The 27,171-nt window shown below is 39.5% G+C and overlaps 1 protein-coding gene across 1 annotated transcript in view; it reads right to left on the bottom strand.

Annotated features, from left to right (window-relative positions):
- Positions 1 to 25,826, bottom strand: part of zmp:0000000936 (interleukin-1 receptor type 2) — a 48,552-nt gene extending 22,726 nt beyond the window's left edge. Inside the window, exons 1-4 of the mRNA XM_049485396.1 lie at positions 25,609 to 25,826; positions 2,799 to 2,867; positions 758 to 1,010; positions 174 to 354 (exon numbers count right to left, since the gene is read on the bottom strand). Coding sequence (XP_049341353.1) covers positions 174 to 354; positions 758 to 1,010; positions 2,799 to 2,865 — 501 coding nt within the window. The 5' untranslated portion in view covers positions 2,866 to 2,867; positions 25,609 to 25,826. The remainder of the gene's footprint in view (positions 1 to 173; positions 355 to 757; positions 1,011 to 2,798; positions 2,868 to 25,608) is intronic.
- Positions 25,827 to 27,171: the final 1,345 nt, after the last annotated feature.

Below are 27,171 nucleotides of genomic sequence, written 5' to 3'. Positions count from 1 at the left end.
TGTAAAAGAAAGGGTTACCCATGCTTCTCTCGCTTCTAAAACCACTTCTGTATCTCTTATCAACAAATCCATGTGTGCACTTGTCCATTAGCTCATTCAATCATTAGGGCCTACGTAAAATGACGAGGCACGGACTGCGTCTCCACAGACAATGAGCTCCACATACAACTAACCTTGTACCACTGGATGGAGTAGCTGGTCACTCTGGCAGCGTAGTCATTTAAAGGGCAGGTCAGATTATCGTTCACTGATGATTTCAGTAACTGTGGTGCCATCTGCGGGCGGCCACACTCTCGGGGGTTGGGCTGGCTCACTTGCAGAACCACGGCCTGTTTGTAGCAGCTCTCAGGAGTTCTGTTCAAATTTATGAAAGGGCAAAACATCTGGTTCAGTGTTTTTTAAATATTGCAAAGATGTGTGTACTGCAAAATTGTGGGCCTGGAGGCAGGGGGCTGGAGGCAGGGAGGCTGGAGGCAGGGTTGGGGGCTGGAGGCAGGGTTGGGGGCTGGAGGCAGGGTTGGGGGCTGGAGGCAGGGTTGGGGGCTGGAGGCAGGGTTGGGGGCTGAAATGGAGGCAAGGCTGGGGGCGAGGCAAGAGGCAGGGGGCTGAAATGGAAGCAAAGCTGGAGGCAGAGTTGGGGGCTAGAGGAAGGGAGCTGGAGAAACATCAACTGCAACATCCCTGGTATGGTTTTAAATATGATACATTTCAGGTGAGCCCACTGATTGTATATTAGATAAATTTGATGACAACCCACCTGACAACACACAGGTACTTTCCCTGGTGTTCCACAGTGCTGTTCAGGAACCAGAGTGAAGCCCCCTTCACTACAGTATGATCTTCTTCACCAGTGATCTGAAGGCCAGTTCTCAGATCGTACCATGTGACATTATAGGTAGTGTTCACAACATCAAAGAGATGTTTATCCACCAAATGGCAGGTCAGCAGTGCTGCCTCTTGTGGAACTGTGAATACCCGCTCAAAAGCCACGCGGTGGTCCTCACAGAGATCTGTAAAATCCACACAAACACAGAGATCAGTACTCATAACGTGATGTTTCTAACTATCAGATAATCAGTAATTAGTAACCTTCCCAACTCTACAGCATGCAGTATGTAAATACTGTGATTACTTCTTAATCACAAATAATCATTTTTGTCTGTATTTTGTTTATTATTAGTTAACATCCAGGTAAATGTGATTTTACAACCTAAACATGTTACTCCACATTACAGTTCCTGTTGTGAAAAAAAAAATTATGCATGCAATGTCTGAAAAAAAAAAAATATATATATATATATATATATATATATATATATATATTTGATAAAAATGATCAGTTATCACCTAATATTTAAAAGAATATAACAGATTTAGTTATTATTATTATTATTATTATTATTAATATTATTATTATGATGTATTGGCATGTCAATTCTGTTGTATATTTACATTTTCTCCACTCTTTAAAAAAAACTTTGGGTACTGCGCTTTTTTTCCCTACTGAGAGCTCTACTTAAGATGGTGTCAATGTATGTAAAATAATGTAACTTTACGTTTCATATACATTTTTATAAACATCAGGACATGTGGTCTTACTGTGAATTACAAATGAACAGAAGTCAGGTTAGATCAGTGTTTCTCAACCCTGTTCCTGCATATTATACTGCATATTAACACTGTTCTGCATATTCTACAGCTTCCTCTGCTTTAAAGGCATTTAATAAAGTAAGTGGTGGTATGATGTGTTTAATACACTGCTTATATGTATGATTAATTTAGGCTCCATAAGGGGCTAAAGGATTTTAACAGGTAAACTCAGTAAAGGATTAGCTGATCAGCTGGATCAGGTGATCAGGGTTAAAAATAAACTGCTTTAAACTACAAACATAAAGTACTGTACTACATTCTGGCTATCTACTACATCCAGCTTCTAGATAACTAGTTAGCTAAATTAATTTTCTTTCATTATAGCTCACAGTAAGTCCTGTAATCCTAAATTAATAAACACAGTTTGAAAATGAATTGGTGATTAGCTGATCAGGTACAGGTCAAGTTGAAAATAACATATATAGTTTTTTTTTTTCTTTAACCTTGACTCCCCATCTAGCTAATTCCAAAGTTAAGCTAACTGACTAACACAGCTGCAGTTTATTAATCACAGTGGGTTTAATCTGTGTGCTGATTCAGAGACGTGTGTTTTTAACCAGCTATCAGAAACATATCATCACAGTTTACGTGGTTAGCCTACTGTTACCTTTCTTTTAGAAAAATCTCCGTATATCCAGATCTGTTTTAAAATCAGCTGAAGCTGCTGCGTGTCCCGAGCCCGCTGCTAAATCTCACAGCGAGGGGGCGTGGCTTCCCGCACCAGCACACTGCCTCAAACCAGCAAGCTGATTGGCTGTTTCTACTGAGAGGCGGGACTTAATACCTGAACCGGCTCCGTGATTGGTCCGGTCTGTCTCTAATAGTACTGCTGATCTGAGCGAACTGATATCATTGTTGGGGGGGACAAATCCACCTGCTTCTAATATTGGGTGGGACATGTCCCATCCACAGCACCCCCCCCCCCCCCCCCCCATACCACAATATGTTGAACAAATGTCAATATTGTCTATTTAGACAGTGAACTTGTAAAAACTGCACTGTTAAATGCAATGTGTCTGTAAATGTGGGTGCAACTTTTGTGCTGGGTCAGAGAATCTAACCTCTAAATCTCCAAAACTTCTGGACTGTCGCTTTTAAGAGTACGTATTTAACCAGACAGACACAACCACACAAACACTGAGACTTACCGAGTCCTGCAGCCTCACATGCCCACAGAGTCACACAGGCCAGCAGGCAGATGGACAGCCCAAACATTTCTGAGCAAAAAGAAAAAAAACACAAAAAGAGCTAGTTTACTAAAACCAGATATTTAGCAGATTATCAGTTTTGATCAAGTCCAATCATGTAGCTGCTGTTTATAATGCATGCAGCACTTTTTAATCTGCATTCACTGTGTACTGTAACTTCATAAACAGATTATTAAATAGATACTGGCTTTAATGCTGCATCACAGATGTTTGGAGTAGAAGGGTACATAGGAGGTGGCTAATGACTCACTTCCATTCAGCTCATTCCTTTTACCCTTTTCCAAAAAACAAAAACATTAACAGATCATGATTGCACTTCATGAATTTAAAACTTGCATGATGCACAAGCAGGATAGTACACTTCCATTCAATGCCACTTCCTCAACTGTATGATTATAACTAACAAATATTAAGCTACGAAAGCACCTTACTCGTTTGGTTGAAAGTGTAAAACTGAATAATTCATACTAAACAACGATTGAATTTGTAGTGCTTCCCCTAATGTTTTTTTTCCCCCCAGTATAGCCAGCTTTACTAGAATAACACTACTGAGGTAAATGTATGATTGGAATAGCACTATTGAGGAAGATAATTATAATAATAAGGATTAAAATAGCACTGTTAAGGTACATTTATGATCTGAATAGCACTATTGCTTTGTGGGAATGCTAAAACTTACTTCACACTTATGACACTCAAATATGTCACCAATATACTCAATAGTATCAATAGTGTCCTAAAACTTGAATAAGGATCCATCTTGGTTACAGCCAAATACTCTTTTCTGAAGATTTATGACCATTTACCAGAGTGGTATGTGAGGATAAGGTTAGAAATAAGGCAAATGACTCCCGAGACTAATCAAAATAAGTTAAAAAGCAATAATACAAAACTATTTAAAAAATAAAGATCATATCAGATTTTTATGAACAGGATAAAAGCTAAATTGTCAAATAATAATTATCCAATGTATTTTCTGCTACACTAACCCCACAGTGACCACTCACAGAGGAGGGGGAGAGGCGGAGTCTGGTGCTACAGACACACCCCCTCTCTATGCCACTCACACTACTTACTGCTTTAGGCCAGAGCACAAAGAGAAGGGGGATAGTGGGCAATGTGCTTAAGGCATAAAACAAAAACATGGCAGCAGGTTAGTGCTGGACGATATGGACAAAATTTATCTCAAAACTGCCGTTTAGCAAATATTTTAAAATCCAACAATTGAAATAATTTCTTTAGGAAAAGTTCAGTTTTATCTAAATATCAGTCTGGTTACAGAGAAGGACACAGCAAATAAATTCCACAATTCTGGTCAGAACAATATATTTCTTACATTGATCTGAAGAATATACAGTGAGGATAATAAGTATTTGAACACCCTGCAATGCTGCCCCTCAAAGAGCTGTTAGTCCACCTCTAAAGAGTCCACCTCCACTCCACTTATTATTCTTAATTAGAAGCACCTGTTTGAGGTCATTAGCTGCATAAAGACACCAGTCCTCCCCACACAATCAGTAAGACCCTAACCTCTAACATGGCTAAGACCAAAGATCTGTCCAAAGACAACAGAGATAAAATTGTAGACCTCCACAAGGCTGGAAAGGGCTACAGGGAAATTGCCAAGCAGCTTGGTAAAAAAAAATAACTGTTGGAGTAATTATAAAAAAAATAGAAGATGCTAAACATGACTGTCAATCACTGGGGCTTCATGCAAGATCTCACCTCGTGGCGAATCAATGATCCTAAGAAAGGTAAGGAATCAACCCAGACCTACATGGGAGGGGCTGGTCAATGACCTGAAGAGAGCTGGTAACACTTTTTTCCAGGTTACTGTGGGTAATACACTAAGACGTCATAGTTACGGTCATGCATGGCAAGGAAGGTTCCCCTGCTTAAATCAGCACACGTCCCAGCACATCTTAAGTTTGCCCATGACCATTTGGATGATCCAGAGGAGTCATGGGAGAAAATTCTGTGGTAAGAGGAGACCAAAATAGAACTTTCTCATCTTAATTCCACTCGCTGTGTTTGGAGGACGAAGAATGATGAGTACCATCCCAAAAACACCTCCCGTACTGTGAAGCAAGGGGGCGGAAGCATTACGCTTTGAAGGTGTTTTTCTGCACATGGGACAGGACGACTGCACTGTATTAAGTTAAGGATGACCGGGGCCATGTATTGCGAAATTTTGGGGAACAACCTCCTTCCCTCAGTTAGAGCATTGAGGATGGGTCATGGCTGGGGTCTTCCAACCTGACAATGACCCAAAGCACACAGCCAGGATAACCAATAAGTGGCTCTATAAGAAGCATATCAAGGTTCTGGAGTGGCCTAGCCCTATAGACCTAAACCCTATAGAAAACCTTAAGCAGAAGCTCAAACTCTGTGTTTCTCAGCAACAGCCCAGAAACCAGGCTGATCTGGAGAAGATATGTGTGAAGGAATGGGTCACAATCCCTGCTGCAGTGTGTGCAAACCTGGTTACCTTTGACCTCTGTAATTGCAAACAAAGGCTACTGTACCAAATATTAACACTTATTTATTTTCAGAGGTGTTCAAATACCTATTTGCAGCATTAACACAGAAATAAATAATAAAATCATACATTGTGATTTCTGGATTTTTTTTATATTATGTCTCTTACAGTGGACATGCACCAAAGATTAAAATTCAGACCCCTCCATGATTGGTGGGAGAAAAGTAGCAGGGTGTTCAAATATTTATTTTCCTCACTGCAGAAGCCACAAAAAATGCCCAAGAATGCCCACGAGAGACATCTGCACATACAAACCCCAGAAAAAATTATTTTCCAGTTTGTGTAATGCTTTCTGTAATAAATATTTACAAATCTCAGTTTACTTATGCACACCACACTCAAATTTTGGAAATGGGTTTAAATAATCATATCACCTTTTCTTTTTTTGCAATTATATAATTATATTGGATTATGGTGTTTATAAATAATCACTGATTGATTGATTGATGTTGATGAAAGAATGGGTCAGATCCAGCGGACTCTGAACCCTCACTGACGTAACATTTACCGCTCGGAGCGGCTGTTTACACTGCAAACTCAAAGGTCAGGATGTACCTGCAGCTTTCAAAAGCCAATCAGCGTCAGTAGCACCTTCCTACCGTAAAGCCCTTAACCCTTACAGCACCCTTAACCCTTACCTCAGTGAGAGCTTCCAAACTAGTTTCTAGAGATACTTCAATGGACACTAGATAAGATCATTCACCTGCATAAAGAAGGGGGAGATAAAAGAAAAAGATAAGAGAAAAAGAAATGCAAAAAACGTACTAAAAACAATTATAGTTAAATTGTAGGTAAAAATGATACATGACCAAAACCATTCGTGGGCTTAATTCTTAACAGATGAAGAGAAAGATCAAGACCTACTGTCACTTCCTGAAACTATCACTGAATACTGCTGTCCAATGAATTTGTCTGTTTTCTAGGAGTGTCCCGAAATAAGCCTCGAAGTCAAAAAGAGGATCGACGTTTCCTCCCTCTAAGCTACGCAAGCACACACGCTACGCAAATGGAGCAGCACGCCATTTGATATTGTCAAATAAGATATTGTAAATTTGGTGAATCAAACCAATGACTGACCATAGACTAATCTAAAACTTGCATAGGCCTCTCTGCTATAAAAAAAGAAAAAAGAAAATCGAGAATCGAATCGAATCATGACCCCAAAATCGGAAATAAAATCGAATCGAGGATTTAAAGAATCGTGACACCCCTAACTGTTTTCAGTTTTCTCCATTGTTTACACCCTGCAAAAGTACACCAATATAAATGTTCAAAGATCACTTGAATTAAACTCTAATTTGCACTGATTTCCATTCAAAATTTAGTCATCATTTTGTCATCAGAAAGAAAACACAGATACTTTATCTGTTTCAAAAACACAGTATTGATTTTAATTCATTTAGATGTAAAGATTGGTGACAGACAGTGATCCATTTAGTGCTGTTTAAATCCCACATACAAGATATAAGTATTGTCATTTGATCTCGTTGTTCTGATTAGACAAAGTAAAGTTTTCTTTTACTCAGATTTTATAAATATGTTTTTATACTGACAGTTATTTCTTCCAACTCATCATCACCACACCAGTAACCAACCCCAGTTTAGAAAAGCTGCGTGCAAAGAGAAAATTGTGTCCAGCACACAGCGGAACTAAATCTGCTCAATTCAGCAATATATGTGAGAAAAAACACCACTCAAAAACAGGACCTGAGAGTAGGAGAGATTTCCAATCTTTACATACCCGCTGAATCAGCCCCAGTCCCCCCACCAGTACCGGCCCCTAGTTTACTAACACACATGACATTTACCATAGGTCAGAGATAATGCAGTCTTCAACACTTTTGCTGATGCTTATTCTTAACCGTAGAAAAGTCTCACAATCTTACCAAAAATATTATCAGAACAATTAAAAAGGAATATCAGACTGAGAACTGCTCACAGCTCTGCTCTAATAATGATGATCACACTGTCCCTCTAAACTACATATAAGAATTAGTAGAGAAAATAGTAGTTGTAAAATAGTAGTTGTTTCTTTTAAAGAAAAGATGATGATACTTTTAAGAATACCAATTGTTCTTAGAAAGTATTGTAATCTTTCTTAGAGATCTTAATCTTAATTTAAAGATGAAGTGAATCTGATCTGTGAATCACCTTCACGTTTCACTGTGTTTTAGGAACGGAGAGTTCAGATTTCAGGAAGTTCTCCTTCCACATTCTCAAAACTCTGGCTCAGCAATACTTGTTGGGGCCTGTTTACAACATGTCCAACATGTACAACAATCAGGTTTAACCCGCTGTAATTTCAACATCAGGTCTGTTAGCCAACACTGCTGCTGAGCTTCCTTCCTTCCAAACTTCCTGTCCAATTACTAAACATCCAAACAGAACCTGCAGAATCTTCAGACAGACGTTAGTTTGCAGATGATTCAAAACATTCCTATTTTTTGCATCAAAGAAAAAACAAAACAAAACACTGTCTTTACCAATTATATTTAATTAAGATCTAAAAACAGAAATTGTAATTTAAAATCACTCCTACATTAAAGAAATATCAAAATAAAGATGATTTTATTTTTTTCCCAGCCCTAGTACACTATGTGAACTAAAATATGTTTTAGAACAAAAGCAGTAGTATGTAGTGCAAGATTTTAAAATCTGGAATGCTATTAGAAACTCCTGGATTTAGGCCCCACCCACACAAGTATAATTTTTTAAATATCAGTTCTTGCTCTGATCTCTGTTCTTCCTGTTTTTGCTGACTAAAAACAGACATGCTGCTGACTAAAGGAGGATTAACAGATTCGGTTCCTGGTGACAGAACGTGCCATGCCGCACTAATAAACAGTAGATTTCCTGACTTTTCTGTTTGGACAGCTCACAGAAAATCCTCCTGAGAGCCAGGAAAGAAGCTTTTAATATTTATTTTTAAATAAATACAGTATTGTAGAGAAAAATCATATTATTTAAGATGAACGAAACAAAAAGGCCTTTCTCTAGAGATTAGAGCGCCTCCTGCTGGTAAAATATGTCCATAGTTCTGCTCCACTATTCTGAATAAAATTCTTTGGGCCTGACTCAGCGCTCGGCTTCACTACAGAGCCAAGAGAACAAAACCTGTGGTTTAAAATGTACAGTTAAATTACTGTACATTACTGAAGTCTTACACATTAGAAATAAAACATCTGCAAAAATGTATTCCTTGTCCCCTTGTTGCAGTAAAATCTTAAATTTCTGTTGGTCGCTGAAAAAACGTCCCTGTGTCCAAGGACCACCAAACAAAGGCCTCATATGACAGGTCAGGATTGTATAAATGATGAGCGATGTATTAGGGGTGTAACAGTATGTGTCTTCTTTACGAGTCGTCACGTTACGGGGGTCACGGTACGGTTTGTGTAGACGCACGCAGAATACACGGTACACAGGCCTGCCTGAGCGCACATGCAGAGAGCGCTCGCAGAAACGCAGATGATTCTAACTGTCCACACACTGCCGCCGCGCTGCCCTAGGAGATAAATGATTACCTGTTGTTTTCCAGTGTGAACACAGGCACTCATACTGTATCTCTCTTTTTTCTTGTGCCTTCTGTCTGTCTCTCCCTTTCCCTCGCACCATCCGTCTGTCTGTCTCTCTCTCTTTTTCCCTCGCGCCATCCGTCTGTCTGTCTCTCTTTCTTTTACTCGTGCCATCCGTCTGTCTGTCTCTCCCTTTGCCTCGCACCATCCGTCTGTCTGTCTCTCTCTCTTTTACTCGTGCCATCTGTCTGTCTGTCTCTCTCAGGAATTATGAAGTAAAAATGATCTTGTCTGCCAGACCTGAACCACATTACACTATTATTACACTCCGCTCACAATAACACTGAGAAACATTCCAGCATTTAAAAAAAAACATGATTTTTATTCATTTTAAGTGATTGACACCACTAATATAATTTAATTTTAACAATATAATGCTTATATATTTTAAAAAGAACTCAAACACTGAAATGCATCCAGTAATATTCTTAGGAAAAATATTTGTAGTTTAAGCAGTTAAAGTAATGCTATTTTTGACAGTAGGAGAAAACTCTGCTTTCAAGCATTTAATAAAATTGCTCGAGTCCCGTTAAAACATTCCATCCCAAAAAACAAAACATTGTTATAATGAAGTTCCATTGTTTATATGAAGTTAATAAATATGAGGAAAACATACCAAACCGTGGGGTTTATACCGTTACACCCCTATGATGTATATTTCCCAGACATACATCCACTACAGTAAATGAGACGAAACAGAATCAACAGGAGAATAATGAGAACTACATGACTTTCCGTACAATAAAGGATGGAGCTTTGGGATGATTATGTTTGCTGAACTGCAGTCTGATAATAATAAAACAGGCCATTCATTTTCCCAGCCCAAGCTACACTCAGTTCCTCAGAAAAGCAAGCAATATCACAGGCTGGATCACAGTGTCCCTTTTACTCTTTCATAACACTTTCTTATCTGGTACAGCAAACATGTACACAGTTAAACGCACAGTGAACACGTCAAACAAAAGAGCTGGGGTTACAGTTTATCACCAATATTTACATAAAGCATAATTAGAAATGACACTGTAAGGGAAATGTGGTGAATAAACTGTGTGGGCGTCTCATAAGTTCATAAAAAAAGTCACCAAGTCAATATCATAATCTCTAATTTCTAAATAGAGAAAGCTATATTAATTATAGAGTTCTGAATGTTTTAATACATTTTATTTTTTTATTCAGATATTGGCAGCAACCAGTATTACACCAGAAAATAGATGTTTTTTGACAATGCAGCATAATCCGGTGTGGCTTATAATGCAAATAAATACAGTAATTAATTACAGTAATTTGGTAAAAATAATTGTAATCTAAACACGAATATTCCAAACAGCGATCAGTAAAAAACAACCCAAAACATAACTGCGCCGACCCAGTGGGCCCTAGTCGCTTAACTTGTGACTTTCAGTCCGTTCTGTCTGAGTCTTGCTCTCACCAGTAGCGTCTCTCTCATAGCGGCTGAGGCAAAGTCTTTATGCCGGTCTCAGCGGGCTGCTCAATCAGTCCTGATGCAGACCCGCTGGGACCGGCAGGGGGTGCGTGTCACGACATGGGCCGGACCCACGGCTCCCCTGCCTCCGCAAGTTACAATATGTAAAATCACAAATACTGAAGTCGTGCATCATTCTGTAGTGCTCGTACAGCTTCCGTGTCTAAGCGTTTTTTCCCTATGAGGAAAATGAATAGGGTTTTTAAAAACCCACCTCTATCACATTCTGTGGTAAATAAATCTGTTCAGACCTCTGTACGTTTTATTCTGTGTACATTTTACTCCTGAACATCACTGGATCCTCTGAATTATGAGATCATTTAAGAGTCGTAATGAGAAAAATGCTAACTTTAAGCTAATGCTACAGCGGAGTGAACTGAACTCCCGGCGCTGCTGCAGAGATTAGCAGGAGACTGTTTTCGGCGCAACACCAGAGAACTCCAGCCGTCAGTTAGGAGCATTTTACACACAGGTGAGCCTAATAATGAACTTACTGCCCTTACTGAGGAGAGCTGAGAGTGTCACAGCATAAAATCACTAAAACAGGTCAGTGATACTCCAGAACCAGCTGTATTAGAACCGTCTTTATTATGCAGTGAAATAAATGTGTGTTTCTGGTTGGTTGTCGCCTCAGTGAGGGCAGGTAGTTAGTTGTTAGTTGTTAGTTGATTATTTGGGTCAGGTGTTGTAATTAGTATAAACTAATGACTGTAATTAAATACTAAACCTGCAGGGAAGCGCTGCTGAACTGAGAGCCATTTTCTCTTATTATCTGCCCTTTAAAGCTCTAACACAGACTACACTGCTCAACATTACTGAAAGAGTTTTCACCTGTTTAAATGCTTTAATGATCCTTTGTGAAGAAGCATAATAATCAAATACGCGATCTGACCGGAGTTCGCTGTTGTTGGGCAGACTCCAGTCCAGGGTCATTTCCAGCCGCAGTGCTGTGACGTCAGTTAAGCATTAGCTTAAAGTTAGCATTTTTCTGATTACTCCCCTTAAACAATCTCGAAATTCAGAGGATCCAGTGATGTTCAGGAGTAAAATGTACATAGAATAAAATGTACAGGGTTCTAACCTTTTTATTTTTATATTTATACTTTTTATATTTATTTACCACAGAATGTGACAGAGGCAAGTTTTGGAAAATCCCATTCAAATCCTGTATTGACTTGAACTGTTTAGACACTGAACCCCAAAGCAACCCCAAATATGGGCATAAACAACATGGCGCTGACTACAAAATGAGACACGACTTCAGTGGTCTATAGTGAAAACCACTTTAAAACTGCAATTCTATTTAACTGAATTAATCATGAAAATCACCCAGCACTAATTAGAACATATCCATAGTTTGTCAACCTCTGGATCCACTGGAATTGAAGGGGATTTTCATCGTTCTTGTAGAAAGGTTCTTAACGACATTCAGGTTGCTCCTCTGAAAATGTGTGCGTCCTTTTGGCTTTTGGATCCAGAAAACGTTGCACACAGTCAATAAAAGGATCTGATAGCTTTTCTTGATGCAAGAATTAATTGCAAGCTTAACTTGAAGAAATAGCTGTGTGGAAACATTGATCAGATGTATGGCTAAAGTTCTAAGGTAAAAGGTAACTTGAGGTAGCCCTGGAGGTAGTTTCTTTAGTTTTCTTAGTAGAATAATGTAGAGGTCCTGGTGTATTTTGGTCTTGTTGTTTCTTGTCTCCCTGTTATACTCACCAGTGGTCTGTAAACTCTAGGTGACTAGATGAGTATTCCATGAAGCAGGTTACCTCTATAAAGTTAAACACGCTCTGCCAGGCTAGAGTTAAACCTGCTCTGTATCAGGCTAGAGTTAAACCTGCTCTGTACCAGGCAAGAGTTAAACCTGCTCTGTATCAGGCTAGAGTTAAACCTGCTCTGTATCAGGCTAGAGTTAAACCTGCTCTGTATCAGGCTAGAGTTAAACCTGCTCTGTATCAGGCTAGAGTTAAACCTGCTTTGTACCAGGATAGAGTTAAACCTTCTCTGTAACAGGGTAGAGTTAAACCTGCTCTGTACCAGGCAAGAGTTAAACCTGACCTGAACCAGGCAAGAGTTAAACCTGACCTTAACCAGGCAAGAGTTAAACCTGCTCTGTACCAGGCTAGAGTTAAACCTGCTTTGTACCAGGATAGAGTTAAACCTTCTCTGTAACAGGGTAGAGTTAAACCTGCTCTGTACCAGGCAAGAGTTAAACCTGACCTGAACCAGGCAAGAGTTAAACCTGACCTGAACCAGGCAAGAGTTAAACCTGCTCTGTACCAGGCAAGAGTTAAACCTACTCTGTACCAGGCCAGAGTTAAACCTGCTCTGTATCAGGCTAGAGTTAAACCTGCTCCGTATCAAGCTAGAGTTAAACTCGTGCTGTACCAAGCTAGAGTTAAAGCCGCTCTGTATCAGACGAGAGTTAAACTGGCTTTGTACCAAGCTAGAATTAAACTTGCTCCGTATCAAGCTAGAGTTAAACCCACTCTGTATCAGGCAAGAGTTAAACTCGCTCCATACCAAGCTAGAGTTAAACCCGCTCTGTAGGTTAGAGTTAAGCCCCTTATGTATTAGCTAGAGTTTAACCCGCTCCAAATCAAGCTAGAGTTAAACCCGCTCAGTATCAGGCAAGAGTTAAACTCGCTTCATACCAGGCTAGAGTTAAACCCGCTCTGTACCAGGTTAGAGTTAAGCCCCTTACGTATTAGCTAGAGTTTGACCCGCTCCAAATTAAGCTAGAGTTAAACCCGCTCAGTATCAGGCAATAGTTAAACCTGCTCCGTACCAAGCTAGAGTTTAACCCGCTCCAAATTAAGCTAGAGTTAAACCCGCTCAGTATCAGGCAATAGTTAAACCTGCTCTGTACCAAGCTAAAGTTGAACTCGCTCCGTACCAAGCTAGAGTTTAACCCGCTCTGTATTAATCTAGAGTTAAACTCGCTCTGTACCAGGTTAGAGTTAAAGCTGCTCTGTACCAAGCTGGAGTTAAAGCCCCTCTGTACCAGGTTAGAGTTAAACCGGCTCCGTACTAAGCAAGAGTTAAACTCGCTCTGTATCATGCAAGAGTTAAACCCTCTCCGTACCAAGCTAGAGTTAAACCCGCTCTGTACCAGGTTAGAAATAAACCTTCTCCGTACCAGGCTAAAGTTAAACCTGCTCCTTTTTAGGCTAGGGTTAAACCTGCTCTATACCAGGCTAGAGTTAAACCCACTTTGTACCAGGATGGAGTTAAACCTGCTCCGTATCAAGCTAGAGTTAAACCTGCACTAAATAAATGATTTATAAAATGTACGTAAAGTTTTGTAAGCTTTAAAAAAGCTTTTTTAAAGTAAATTTAATTTCAGATAAATTTAAGTAACTTCAACTCGGTTTCAAGACTTAAATGTTACATAGAGTAAATAAGTGAACTGAACTGTAGTCAATCCTCTCTTTTAGTAAACTAGTATACTAAAAAGAATGTATTACATGAAATCCATGTGTTGAGACAGTGAGGCCTGTTTACAAAAAAAAAACCTTTGAGATTATGTAAATATTTGAATGTGTGTTTTAACTAAAATTATAAATATAATAATATTGTATACATTAAGTAATTGCAATTAGGTAATATTGTATGCAGAAATGAAGTTAAGGTTACTAAAAAAAAGATTAATTCAGCAAAAATAAATGAAGTAAAGTTTACTTAAAGAAAGGATTGACTGAAGTTCAGTTCACTTATTTACTCTTTGTAACATTATAGTCTTGAAACCCAGTTGAAGTAACTTAAATTTACATGAAATTAAATTTACTTAAAAAAAGCAAATGAAGAAATCTGCAAAATATTTATTTACTTTTTTTGTGTGCTTTGTACCAGGCTAGAGTTAAACCTGCTGTTTTTCTATCAAATAAGTACATTTATTTTTCATTTGAAACTGACATATTTATCTATGTATTACCTAATAAAATTTTCAGTTATACTTACATTTATTGATGTAGACATATTTCAAAAAGTATATGCATGTCTAATACAGAAACTATAAGCCACAGATGTTGTTGCACTGTGTAATTGTAGACCCTGCATGTAAAGAGGTGAGGACCACTGAGGATACATTTTTAATAAAAAAAAAATCAGCAGTTTTAGATTTATTCAAACAAATTAATTTGCATTTTAATTTAATGTGGAAACTATTTTGTTGATTTTAAAATGTAAGTACTATAATCTTAAACATAATGATATAAATATTTATAGCATTAAGTGTTATTAGCTTGTATATAGTAAATAAAAGATATGTGATAAATATAAATAATTGTTGGGGTTGTTTTAAAGATTTTATAGCTGGCTTTTCACTTTATATGCATTTAATCTCTCTGTGTGAGAGACTGGATACCTAAAGGCAGGCTTAACCGATCAGGAGCTGATATCAGCTGTATCTCATTAGTCTAATTGTGGAATCATTTTTGGCTAAACTGGGCGAAGTTTACTTAAAAAAGCGATGCTTTGAGAAGCTTGCTTTGTGGAATATCCTCCTGGTCTTTATTGAATCAGTTGTTTTGTTACCTGTGATGCCACACCCGCATTTATTCTTCAGGTGGTGAGCTTGTACAGTGCTTTCATAGTGGTGTACCTACAGGCTGACTAGGGTACTTACAGCACTATTCAGCCTCACTGATCGCAGGTCCTTTCTACAGTTCAGCTAGACCACCGGTGTGCGATATGGAGACAAAATATATTGTATTATTTGTGATCCATTATCGACATGCAACACTGGACATGGATATTTTAATTGAAATATTACATTTTTAAGTTAAATATGTAATAAATTATATATAAATATATGTATATAAAAAAAATAATATTTTAATTGAAACATATTAAACTCTAAACTCCCTAAGAATTGCTTCCCAGTTAGATCTAGAGTCTCAAGTACTTGACGACTCATTATCAGACTGTATTCTCACAGGCTGCCACTAACTGCGTATGACCCAGAAGCCACCAAACTACATTAATCATCGAAACAGTAGATACATCTGACAAACTTTACAACAGAACTGATCAAACCAACTGCAATGTTATCAGGAGATTTAGTGTTTTTACTAATTGTTATTTTAATAAAGCTTTTACTTTAAATCAAGATGGTGAAATGTGCAGTGTTTTTATTCCAAAAATGTTAATTCTCATATCATTGACTTGTGTATACAACAATGATTAAATAAAATGATTATACATTACATCTTGCAGTTTTAGAGGTTTTTAAATAAAGTACAAAAATGTATTTACTTGACATATAAAAGCATGTATACAGCTCTGAAAAAAACACTTTTTTTGTTTTTATTAATTAAATTATGTGTTTCTTTGATTTTACCAAACATTAAAACCTCTAGAATACAATCACAATCACAAGCTATCAAACCAAGCTGAACTGCTTGAATTTTTGCACCAGGAGTGGCATAAAGATATCCAAAAACAGTGTGTAAAACTGCTGGAGGAGTGATTAAAAACCAGGGTTATTCCAACAAATATTGATTTCTGAACTCTTAAAACTTTATAGATATGAACTTGTTTTCTTTGCATTATTTGAGGTCTGAAAGCTCTGCATCTTTTTTTGTTATTACAACCTTTTTTCATTTTCTGCAAATAAATGCTCTAAATTACAATATTTTTATTTGAAATTTAGAAGAAATGTTGTCTGTAGTTGTCTTTAGTTTTGATATTATGATACAGTGATTCTGCGATACTCCATACATCATTGATTCTGTGCAGTTTAATACTGTAACTGTGAAAATACAATGCCACACAGTGTAACAGAGCTAACTTCACAAAACTGTAAACAGTAGATTTCAGAAGAAAAGTGGACTTCGCTGATGGCTGATACTGGGAAACTACAAACTGACCAATAATAAAATGCACCCTGGAGGGTCAAGAGCAGAGGCAAAAATAGCCTCCCACCACATAAACAGAATTCCGATCATTTTTCATATTTAAGTACTATTTAAAGGCCCATCACTGTTTTTATTTATAAATCATTGGATGTTCAGATCAGCAATTTCAGTTAAATATATCATAGAAGAACACAGTGATGTTTAAAAAATAAAATACAGATGACAGGATTTACAGAAAGAGAGTAATAATTCTTTTAACAAAATTAGGCAGATGCATACATTTGCGCACCCTTGTCATTTTATTGATTTGAATGCCTTTAGCACTAATTATTGGAACACAACATTTCTTTGGTAATCTTATCGACCCTTGACCTACATACACAGGAAAATCCAATTATGAGAAAGGGTTAAGTTTTTCTCCTCTTTGAATCTTTTCTGAAGAGTGGCAACATGGGAGCCTCAAAACACAACTCTCAAATGACCTGAAAACAAAGATTGTTCAACATCATGTTTTAAGGAAAGGATATAGAAATCTATCAGTTCAGCTGTCAGTTTACTTTAACAAGACAACCCTATCAAAAGCGCCGCGGCTCGATGAACAGCAGTGTTTAATCAGCAGCTTCCCGCGGTGCGAAGCGGTGTTCAGGCTGGTGTGGGTCCGGGAGGGACCTGAACAATATTAATCTGTGTTTGTCTGCTATATGATATATTTACCGTATTTTTTGCACTATAAGGCGCACCGTATTATAAGGTGCACTATCAATGAACGTTGTTTTTCTGGTCTATTTTCATACATAAGGTGCACTGGATTATAAGGCGCATTTTACGAGACACTATAAGGAACTTTTAATTCAGCAAGTCTTGCCACTAGGTGGTGGTGGGGCTACCTAACTAAGTAAAGTAAAACTAACTATTAAACTGTAATAAAAAGGATTCTTTTAAAGTCAAACGAGCGCTGGATGTTAATCTGCACAGATTTCTCTCCTGAAAACTGTTTATTTGGAGGAGTAAAGCACTACTGTGTATTTACAGTAAGCTTAGATTCCCGAATAGCAGCTAATGCCGCCCAACAGTGATTGTTCCGGTGAGCCAGGACGATATTAGCTAGCGATTTGTTTTAACCCAGTAAACACGCACATCCGATCTCCTCTGAGCGACAAAAGAGCTAGCATGGATAGCAAGTAATGCTAATGCTGCTCCTGCAGTGCTAGCCAGGGTTAGCAGTAGGCTACAGGCCGATCATACTCACCCCTGTCCGAGGAAATAGTGATTAGCTGCTAATGCTATTTGAGCCCCGGTGCTGGAGAACTAAACTGATACTCCTGTATAACACTGTACTTCAGCGGAGTGCCTTTACTCATTTACAACCTGACTGGTAAAATTTATACATAAGGCGCACTGGATTAAAATAGGCACGGTGATTTTTTGGAAAATAAAATGATTAAGTGCGTCTTACAGTGCGGAAAATAAGGTAACTAAAACTGCTGATCCGTACAACCCAAGAATATAATGGAAAATCATGAAAGATTTCAGGGGTGCCCAAACTGTCTTTTCACCATATGTTGCCGACATATCAATAAACGTCATTTCGTCATCAAGATGGCGCCGAGCATGGCTGGCGTGTTGCGAGCTCCCACTTACTTTTGCAGTTTTCCTTTGTTTTTGTGTTTGTCACTCTTTTTGCACCAAAAGTTACACTTCTGGGAATCAGATCGTCGATCACTCACCGCAAACCTGACTTTGAGTTCCACAAAGCTGATCGTTTGTTCGCCAACATCGGAGAAGCTACATTCATCTGGGTCGTCTGGCCACGCACACGACGGAGACGCCAGAAGAAGGCAAGCGAGCCGGTGTGCTCATCAGGCTCAGATGCCGCACTCACCTTCCGCCTCTTCCCACCTATTCCTGGCATGCAGTTCCTGGACAACAAGCTTTTTGAGCTCCACGCACGGATCACCTTCCAGCGGGACATACGGGACTGCAGCGTTATCTGCCTCACAGAGACCTGGTTATCCGCAGACATTTCCGATCACGCCATTGAACCAATGGGGTTCTCTCTGCACCGCGCCGACAGATCCAAAGAGCTCTCCAGGAAAAAGCAAGGGAGGTGGTGTACGTTTCCTGATCAACAATGCTTGGTGTGATCGGAGTTTATACATTTCAACGAGTCTTTTTGCTCTCCTGAGCTGGAATATCTGATCAGCTCCTGCCGGCTGGTGTGGTACTGTGTATAAGGGCAGTGTACATACATCTTCGGAATTCATGTTTTGTGATTCATCAAGCAGCATCCACAAGTACACCAACACAGTCACCGCCTTCATTCACAAGTGCATGGATGACGTAGTGCCCTCCAGTACAGTGCGCATCTTCCCCAATCAGAAGCCCTGGCTAAACCATGACGTCCGCTCCGCTCTCAGCGTACGCAGCGTTGCTTTTAGATCTGGGAATATGGAGGAGTACAAACGAGCCAGCTACACTCTCCGTAGGGCCAAACTTGGGCACAGAGAGAACGTGGAAGCACAGTTTAACACAGCCAACACCTGGAGCTTGTGGCAGGGTCTGAACATAATCACTGATTACAAGACAAGCTCTCACACTCTGACCAGCACCAGCGTTTTAAAGTTAACATACCATGAAATTATTGTTAATGGGTAAACCAATAATATTTAAGTCCATATTTAATATCCATATATTCACCTACTCACAAGTATTAGTTCCTGAAGTTTCTAAAAGCAGTTGAAAGAACCCTATTTTGCAATGACAACAACATCAAAGACTAATATTCATGACTAAAATATCATGCATCTCTCCTTTAAGAAAACAACCAAAGGAAGTGTGAGGAGCTGCAGACGGGTGCACTATACAGCACTGCACCCCTGCTCCCTCTGTGCCTTATACATCACAGTCTAGTGCACTCAATCAGTCTCTGCCTAGTGCTGTCTCTTTAACAGTAATTACCCACAGAGCGTGAGCATGCAAGCAGTGGCCTGGGAACGGTTTCTGTGGGCCTACTGATCCGTCGAAATGTCAGGAAATGTAACCCTGTCTTTGACTGAACTAAGACATAAAAGCTGTCCTAAATTACCACGTCTTTATTTTAAACCATGTGAAAATGTATCCAATGCCATTTAAACTGAGAGGGACTAACAGATAAATAAAACTAGGAAACAATGCAACACAAACTTAAAACAATGGTTATCAAATCAAACTACAAAAATACAATAATGATTAAATTACATTTGTATTATTTGAGGTTAAATAAAATTAGTGCAAAATATTGCAGCCCCATGGATCCAGTAACCAGGGGGAAATGAGACATCAGGTGAATCAGCGCGAGTTCAGGGCTTGTGCAACTCGACCAAACAAAAACATTAGGGTGCTGAACTGTGGTTCAGTGAAATGGAAAAAAAATCAGAGCTTACTTCATGGCTCACTACACCCCAGCACAGGGTGCTCACTACAGCCCAGAACACAAAGCGCAGTGCACACACTGCTCTCTACAGCCCAACATGTCACTCACTACACCCTGGCACAGGGTGCTCACTATACACAGCACTCACTACAGCCTAGTATACAGTGCTTACTACAGCCCAGAACACAACGCTCACTACATCCTGTCACACGGTGCTCACTACACACAGTGCTCACTACAGCCCAGAACACAATGCTCACTACATCCTGTCACACGGTGCTCACTACACACAGTGCTCACTACAGCCCAGAACACAGTGTTTACTACAGCTCCTTACACAGCGCTCACTACAGCCCAGAACACAATGCTCACTACAGATGATGCTCCCTACAGCCCAGAACACAGCACTCACTACATCCTGTCTCACTGTGCTCACTACACACAGTGCTCACTACAGCCCAGCACACAGTGTTTACTACACACAGTGCTCACTACAGCCCAGCACACAGTGTTTACTACACACAGTGCTCACTACAGCCCAGAACACAGTTTACAACGCACAGCGCTCACTACATCCCAGCACACTGTGTTTACTACGCACAGCGCTCACTACATCCCAGCACACTGTGTTTACTACGCACAGCGCTCACTACATCCCAGCACACTGTGTTTACTACACACAGCGCTCACTACATCCCAGCACACTGTGTTTAATACGCACAGAGCTCACAACACCACAGCACACTGTGTTTACTACGCACAGAGCTCACAACACCACAGCACACTGGGTTTACTATGCACAGCGCTCACTACATCCCAGCACACAGTGTTTACTACGCACAGCGCTCACTACAGCCCAGCACACAGTGTTTACTACGCACAGTGCTCACTACATCCCAGCACACAGTGTTTACTACGCACAGCGCTCACTACATCCCAGCACACAGTGTTTACTACGCACAGCGCTCACTACATCCCAGCACACTGTGTTTAATACGCACAGCGCTCACTACACCACAGCACACTGTGTTTACTACGCACAGCGCTCACTACATCCCAGCACACTGTGTTTAATACGCACAGAGCTCACAACACCACAGCACACTGTGTTTACTACGCACAGAGCTCACAACACCACAGCACACTGGGTTTACTATGCACAGCGCTCACTACATCCCAGCACACAGTGTTTACTACGCACAGCGCTCACTACAGCCCAGCACACAGTGTTTACTACGCACAGCGCTCACTACATCCCAGCACACTGTGTTTACTACGCACAGCGCTCACTACATCCCAGCACACTGTGTTTACTACGCACAGCGCTCACTACATCCCAGCACACTGTGTTTACTACGCACAGCGCTCACTACATCCCAGCACACTGTGTTTAATACGCACAGAGCTCACAACACCCCAGCACACTGTGTTTACTACGCACAGCGCTCACTACATCCCAGCACACTGTGTTTACTACGCACAGCGCTCACTACAGCCCAGCATATAGTGTTTACTACGCACAGCGCTCACTACATCCCAGCACACTGTGTTTACTACGCACAGCGCTCACTACATCCCAGCACACTGTGTTTACTACGCACAGCCCTCACTACATCCCAGCACACTGTGTTTACTACGCACAGCGCTCACTACACCACAGCACACTGTGTTTACTACGCACAGCGCTCACTACATCCCAGCACACTGTGTTTAATATGCACAGAGCTCACAACACCCCAGCACACTGTGTTTACTACGCACAGCGCTCACTACATCCCAGCACACTGTGTTTACTATGCACAGCGCTCACTACATCCCAGCACACTGTGTTTACTACGCACAGTGCTCACTACAGCCCAGCACACAGTGTTTACTACGCACAGCGCTCACTACATCCCAGCACACTGTGTTTAATACGCACAGAGCTCACAACACCACAGAACACTGTGTTTACTACGCACAGAGCTCACAACACCACAGCACACTGTGTTTGCTACGCACAGCGCTCACTACATCCCAGCACACAGTGTTTACTACGCAAAGATGCTCACAACAGCCCAGCACACTGTGTTTACTACGCACAGAGCTCACAACAGCCCAGCACACGGTGTTTACTAAGCACAGCGCTCACTACATCCCAGCACACAGTGTTTACTACGCACAGAGCTCACAACAGCCCAGCAAACGGTGTTTACTACGCACAGCGCTCACTACATCCCAGCACATGGTGTTTACTATGCACAGCACTCACTACATCCCAGCACATGGTGTTTACTACGCACAGCGCTCACTACAGCCCAGCACACAGTGTTTACTATGCACAGCACTCACTACAGCCCAGCACACTGTGTTTACTACGCACAGAGCTCACAACAACCCAGACCACAGCGCTCACTACAGCCCAGCTTATGGTGCTCACAACATTACTCATTACACACAATGCTCACTACAGCCCAGAACACAACACTCACTAAAGCCTGGCACAGGGTGCTTATTACAAATGATGCTCACTACAGCCTGGCACAGGGTGCTTATTACACAAGTCTAAACAAATCATTTAAAAATGATACTGTTTCAAGTATCTACCATCTACTCCACTTCTGCTCGACTGATTCAAAAGATTTAAGATATGTGATTTCAGTAATTTAGGTCCTGACAACATAGTGGGAATTTAACCAACACTTATTAACTCTTGCCTCTGATTTAGGGGTGAAACGATTCCTTAAGTAATTCGATTTAAAAACATGATCAAGTAATTTTCTGTTTATTTAATTAAAAAAAGTCAGTGCGCAGTCCTTTAATGTGACAACGCGCTTAGCGTTACATCACCCGCGCACAGGAAAAAGGAGAAGGCGGCGGAGGTTTTTAGCTTGGAAGAGGCAAGAAAAAGGGCAAACTTATAAGGAAAAAGGGCAATAATAATGGAGCATTTTAGGCTGGACAGCATGGCTCTTGCCTTCCCCAACAGCACATCTTTAATACTTCACCCTCTCCGCCGAGGACAAGTTAGCGGTGGAGCCGAGAGAAGGTAAATATAACTCATAACAAATGAATGAGATTAACATTCATGTACCTTAAAAATGTGTGTGGAACAGAGACACATACAGGCTTTAATACAGGCTTTATGTAAACAGTAAACACAGCACTGAGGAGTTAAGAATAAATACATGTTAAAGTTAGCTGATTTAAAGTTACTTTGGCTGCGTAATGTTTTCATCTACGAGTACATCTGGCCAAAGACAAAAACATATTTTCAGATACTGTGTTTGATGAAAAAGGGAAGTGTGTGTCTGATAAAATATCAATTTACTACTATCTTAGGATTCGTAAATGCACGGCCATGAACTTACAGTATTATATAATTTAGTCTTAGTTATGTCAAATTAATTAGACCTGAGAAGTGCAAAACATAAATAAACAAAAAAGGCAACATTTTTAATACTTCTGTTGTCAAAATTATTCCACAGGTCTTATCGATTTCGTAGAACATCCCCTATTTAAGAAGGAGAATACACTGGCTTGGTGGACCAAACTGGGAACATTTCTGCTGTTAAGAAGCTAACATACACAACATAATGCAAATTTTATTGATAATGCCCTATAGTTTTGATACTTTCAAGAAATCCTTGTTGAAAATAATTTAACTTAATTTATTAAAGTACTAATTATAAAATGTTTTATTCCTTTAGTATTTTTTTTTTATTTGTGTTTGCAGTTTAGAAATATATGTTGTGAATTTAAAAATAGCACTTATCTAAAAAGGAAACCAAATGGTAATTTATTATTAAGTGAAATGTTTGTTTTCTCTTGCATATTTTTAATTATTTTTTAAGCAAACAAATATGTTTTATCCGATTACTCGATTAATCGAATCGATTTTTCAGTAGAGTACTCGATTACTAAAATAATCGTTAGCTGCAGCCCTACTCTGATTTACTTCCATTAGTTTTTACCCATGCCAAATCCTAATGGCCCCTTTTTCCAACAGCCACCAGACAGTGAAAAATGATAGAACACGGTGTTTAAAAACTCCAGCAGTACTGCTGTATCTGATCCACTCATACCAGCACAATACACTCTAACATCTCATACACCACCACCAGCAGCAACGTGCCAGGATTACAACCTGATATTATATAACTATATAGAATTACAGGACTACTATATGATTAGTGGATACTAAATGTAGGTCATTATATTTTCCTAATCTATAAGTATATATACACATATGTATAAAACAATCATATAATCACAGTGGCAGTGATAAGTGCACCTCTCAGAACCACTTAGTTCTTTTTAAACATTTTGTCTGTAATAACAGCCAATCAAAATCAAACGTTAATATTCTAATCCATATTAATGAACAACACCCAGTGCCTACTGTGCCATGCCTGACAGTATATCAAAGAAAAGCAAAATTCACAGAATTTGAGCTGCAGATTTAAAGCAAAGGCATAAAGCACTCAAACAATAACCACTCAAAAAATCAAGGCAAACAAAAAATCTAAATAAAAAGCATAAGGATAAACAGGGAGGCTCAGTGCTATTTACCAACTGCATGGGCTTAGTACTTGTTTAAAACCTATAAACCTATGTGCTTTGTAATCTTTCTTAAGCATTTTAACTATTTTCCAGGATGATCAATTTCACCCATTTCAAAAGTCAGATTAAAACATACATCCTATGTCTATTAGTTGATCAGTTTAATGTGCAAAAGTTGTTGAATGGCCACTAACAAAGTAGATAATTTATGAATGATCTGACTAATTTTACAGTGAATCTGGAGATGTGTTGATGATCCTCTGCAACTTGTGATTTGTTAGGCCTGTTTACCTTCAAGTCATTCATATCTCTGTCCTGCTGTTTTTAAGATGCCTTTCATTTTGAGCTTAAAAAGGTTTCAGTTTAGTATGATCATTCTCAGAACTTCATCTAAAAGTGTCACAACATGACAGAAGATTTACTGATTATTGGGTACAATCAAATAAAACAAATGTGATTGCAGGAACTCACTGGCCTTCTTTAGTAAACTTTATTATACAATGTCACTCACTAGCTACTTTGAGGTCCTCAGTTTAAAATTTTCTGTATTTCTGTGTAAATTTGACCTAAAATGTCTAAGATTTTCACATTGTGGATTAGTGGTGACAAAACAAGTCTCTAAAAAAATAAGCTTTGCCTACTCACAGTCCATTGTTTTCCCACTAATTGAAAACACCTGACTCAAACTCCACATTTCATCAACTAATCTTAAAGGTTCAAATAAATTTGCCACCACTTACCGATTTGTAACATTGGATCGTTTAATTAATTTATAAATTAGTGTAATATTTTTGTCTCATTTGTTTAATTATATCTACTTTTATCTAAGTGCATGAATCTGATAAAGTTTTAGATCCAATGTATGCAAAAATATAAAACATTCTGAAGGGTTCACAAACTTTAAAGCACTACTGTAGCTTGTAGGTTCACGGTTTAGGTGTAGAGTCAGACTGTAGTCAGACTACTGTTATGCATTTTTACCCCATTTATCATTGATATTAACTACAGGACGTGGTGACCACATATATATGAATATTGGACATCTCTCTCTCACTTTCTTACTCTCTCTCACTCTCTTACTTGCTCACTCTCACACACACACACACACACACACACACACACAAATCTCCAGTCAAATAATAGAGTTATAAATGGCTTGATATTGAAATTGTCCGTTCCACCTTAAACTGTACAGCAGCAGCTCCAGAGAGGCGAACACACCACCAGAGGGAAACTGCTGCTCAATTTAGGGTGGACCGGAAAATTCGAGTACTCAAACTCAAAAGGTAAAACATCCTAAACCCAATCAGTCAGACAAATAATCAATGAAAATAGTCTCACCAGCAGCTCACTAGAGTTCTCCCACTCACCGTCCCTCCACAGCGGCCCGCTAAACCTCCCGCCACACCGCTAACAAGCAAATACAATTACAAGTCCATAAACTCCCCGTCCATCCGAGGAGCGGCTGGTCTGGAGGAACACAGCCGCGCTACAGGCTCAGAGGAGCGGCTGGTCTGGAGGAACACAGGAGCAACTGGGAGTTTGAGAAGTCCATGTTGTAACTTCCTCTCACAACAGGATCTGACCTGATCCAGCGTAAACCCGGTTGCGCAACTGAACCGAATCTGAGCGAGAGTCAGACGAACCCCTACTGATCCTGAGAACCAGAACTATACACAAGACATCAATCTACACCTCTAAACTTAGTTCAAATTATGTAATAAACAGCCTGGAGGCTTTTAAACACAAATAGACAAAAATTTCACAGACACAAGTATGAAAAAAATAAACTTGTTCCAGCCTCTTCTCCTGTAGCTCCAATCTGTTTCTACTATCTGTCACCTGGCAAAATTATACTGATGGATGCCATATGAACAGGACAATTTGAGATTTAACAATCAGAGTCTCCCCAGAGCAGAGCACACTCCAGATCGGAACACACTCAAGAAAACCATACTTTTTGTTTCACCCACCTTTTATTTATTGTTTTATTATTATTATTATTATTATTATTATTATTATTATTATTATTATTATTATTGTTTTTTTATACAAAAAACGTCATGCAGCCTATACAAGTAAGCAAGAACAACGTCCTGTCCGAGTGGGTTACGCTTTTGTTAAACAGTCTCTGTAGGGAGCTGGTTTTGTGTATGGACTGGCTGAGAGCTTTTTTCCAATTTGAATCTCCACTGAAGAGTGGCATCATGGGCTCATCAAAACAACTCTTAAATTATCTTAAAAACAAAGACTGTTCAACCATTTTTGCAAGCACACCACAAACAGAAACGCCTGAGGTTTGCAAAAGCACAAAAGCATACCTCAGGCGACTCGGCATCACTCTCCCATACAGCTTCTCCTTGTGCAAAGTGCGCTGTATTGTTGACCGATGCACAGTGACACCATCTGCAGCAAGATGATGCTGCAGCTCTTTGGAGGTGGTCTGTGGAGTGTCCTTGACTGTTCTCACCATTCTTCTTCTCTGCCTTTCTGATATTTTTCTTGGCCTGCCACTTCTGGGCTTAACAAGAACTGTCCCTGTGGTCTTCCATTTCCTTACTATGTTCTTCACAGTGGAAACTGACAGGTTAAATCTCTGAGACAACTTTTTTGTATCCATCCCCTGAACAACTATGTTGAACAATCTTTGTTTTTAGATCATTTGAGAGTTGTTTTGATGAGCCCATGATGACACTCTTCAGAGGAGATTCAAATAGGAGAACAACTTGCAACTGGCCACCTTAAATACCTTTTCTCATGATTGGATACACCTGGCTATGAAGTTCAAAGCTCAATAAGGTTACCAAACCAATTTTGTGCTTCAGTAAGTCAGTAAAAATTAGTTAGGAGTATTCAAATCAATAAAATGATAAGGGTGCCCATACTTTTGCACCGGTCATTTTG

The sequence above is a fragment of the Astyanax mexicanus genome, chromosome 11, assembly GCF_023375975.1.
Source record: "Astyanax mexicanus isolate ESR-SI-001 chromosome 11, AstMex3_surface, whole genome shotgun sequence".
NCBI lineage: Eukaryota > Metazoa > Chordata > Actinopteri > Characiformes > Acestrorhamphidae > Astyanax > Astyanax mexicanus.
Note: the sequence above shows the minus strand (reverse complement) of the source record. Positions and strands in the feature narration are given on the sequence as shown.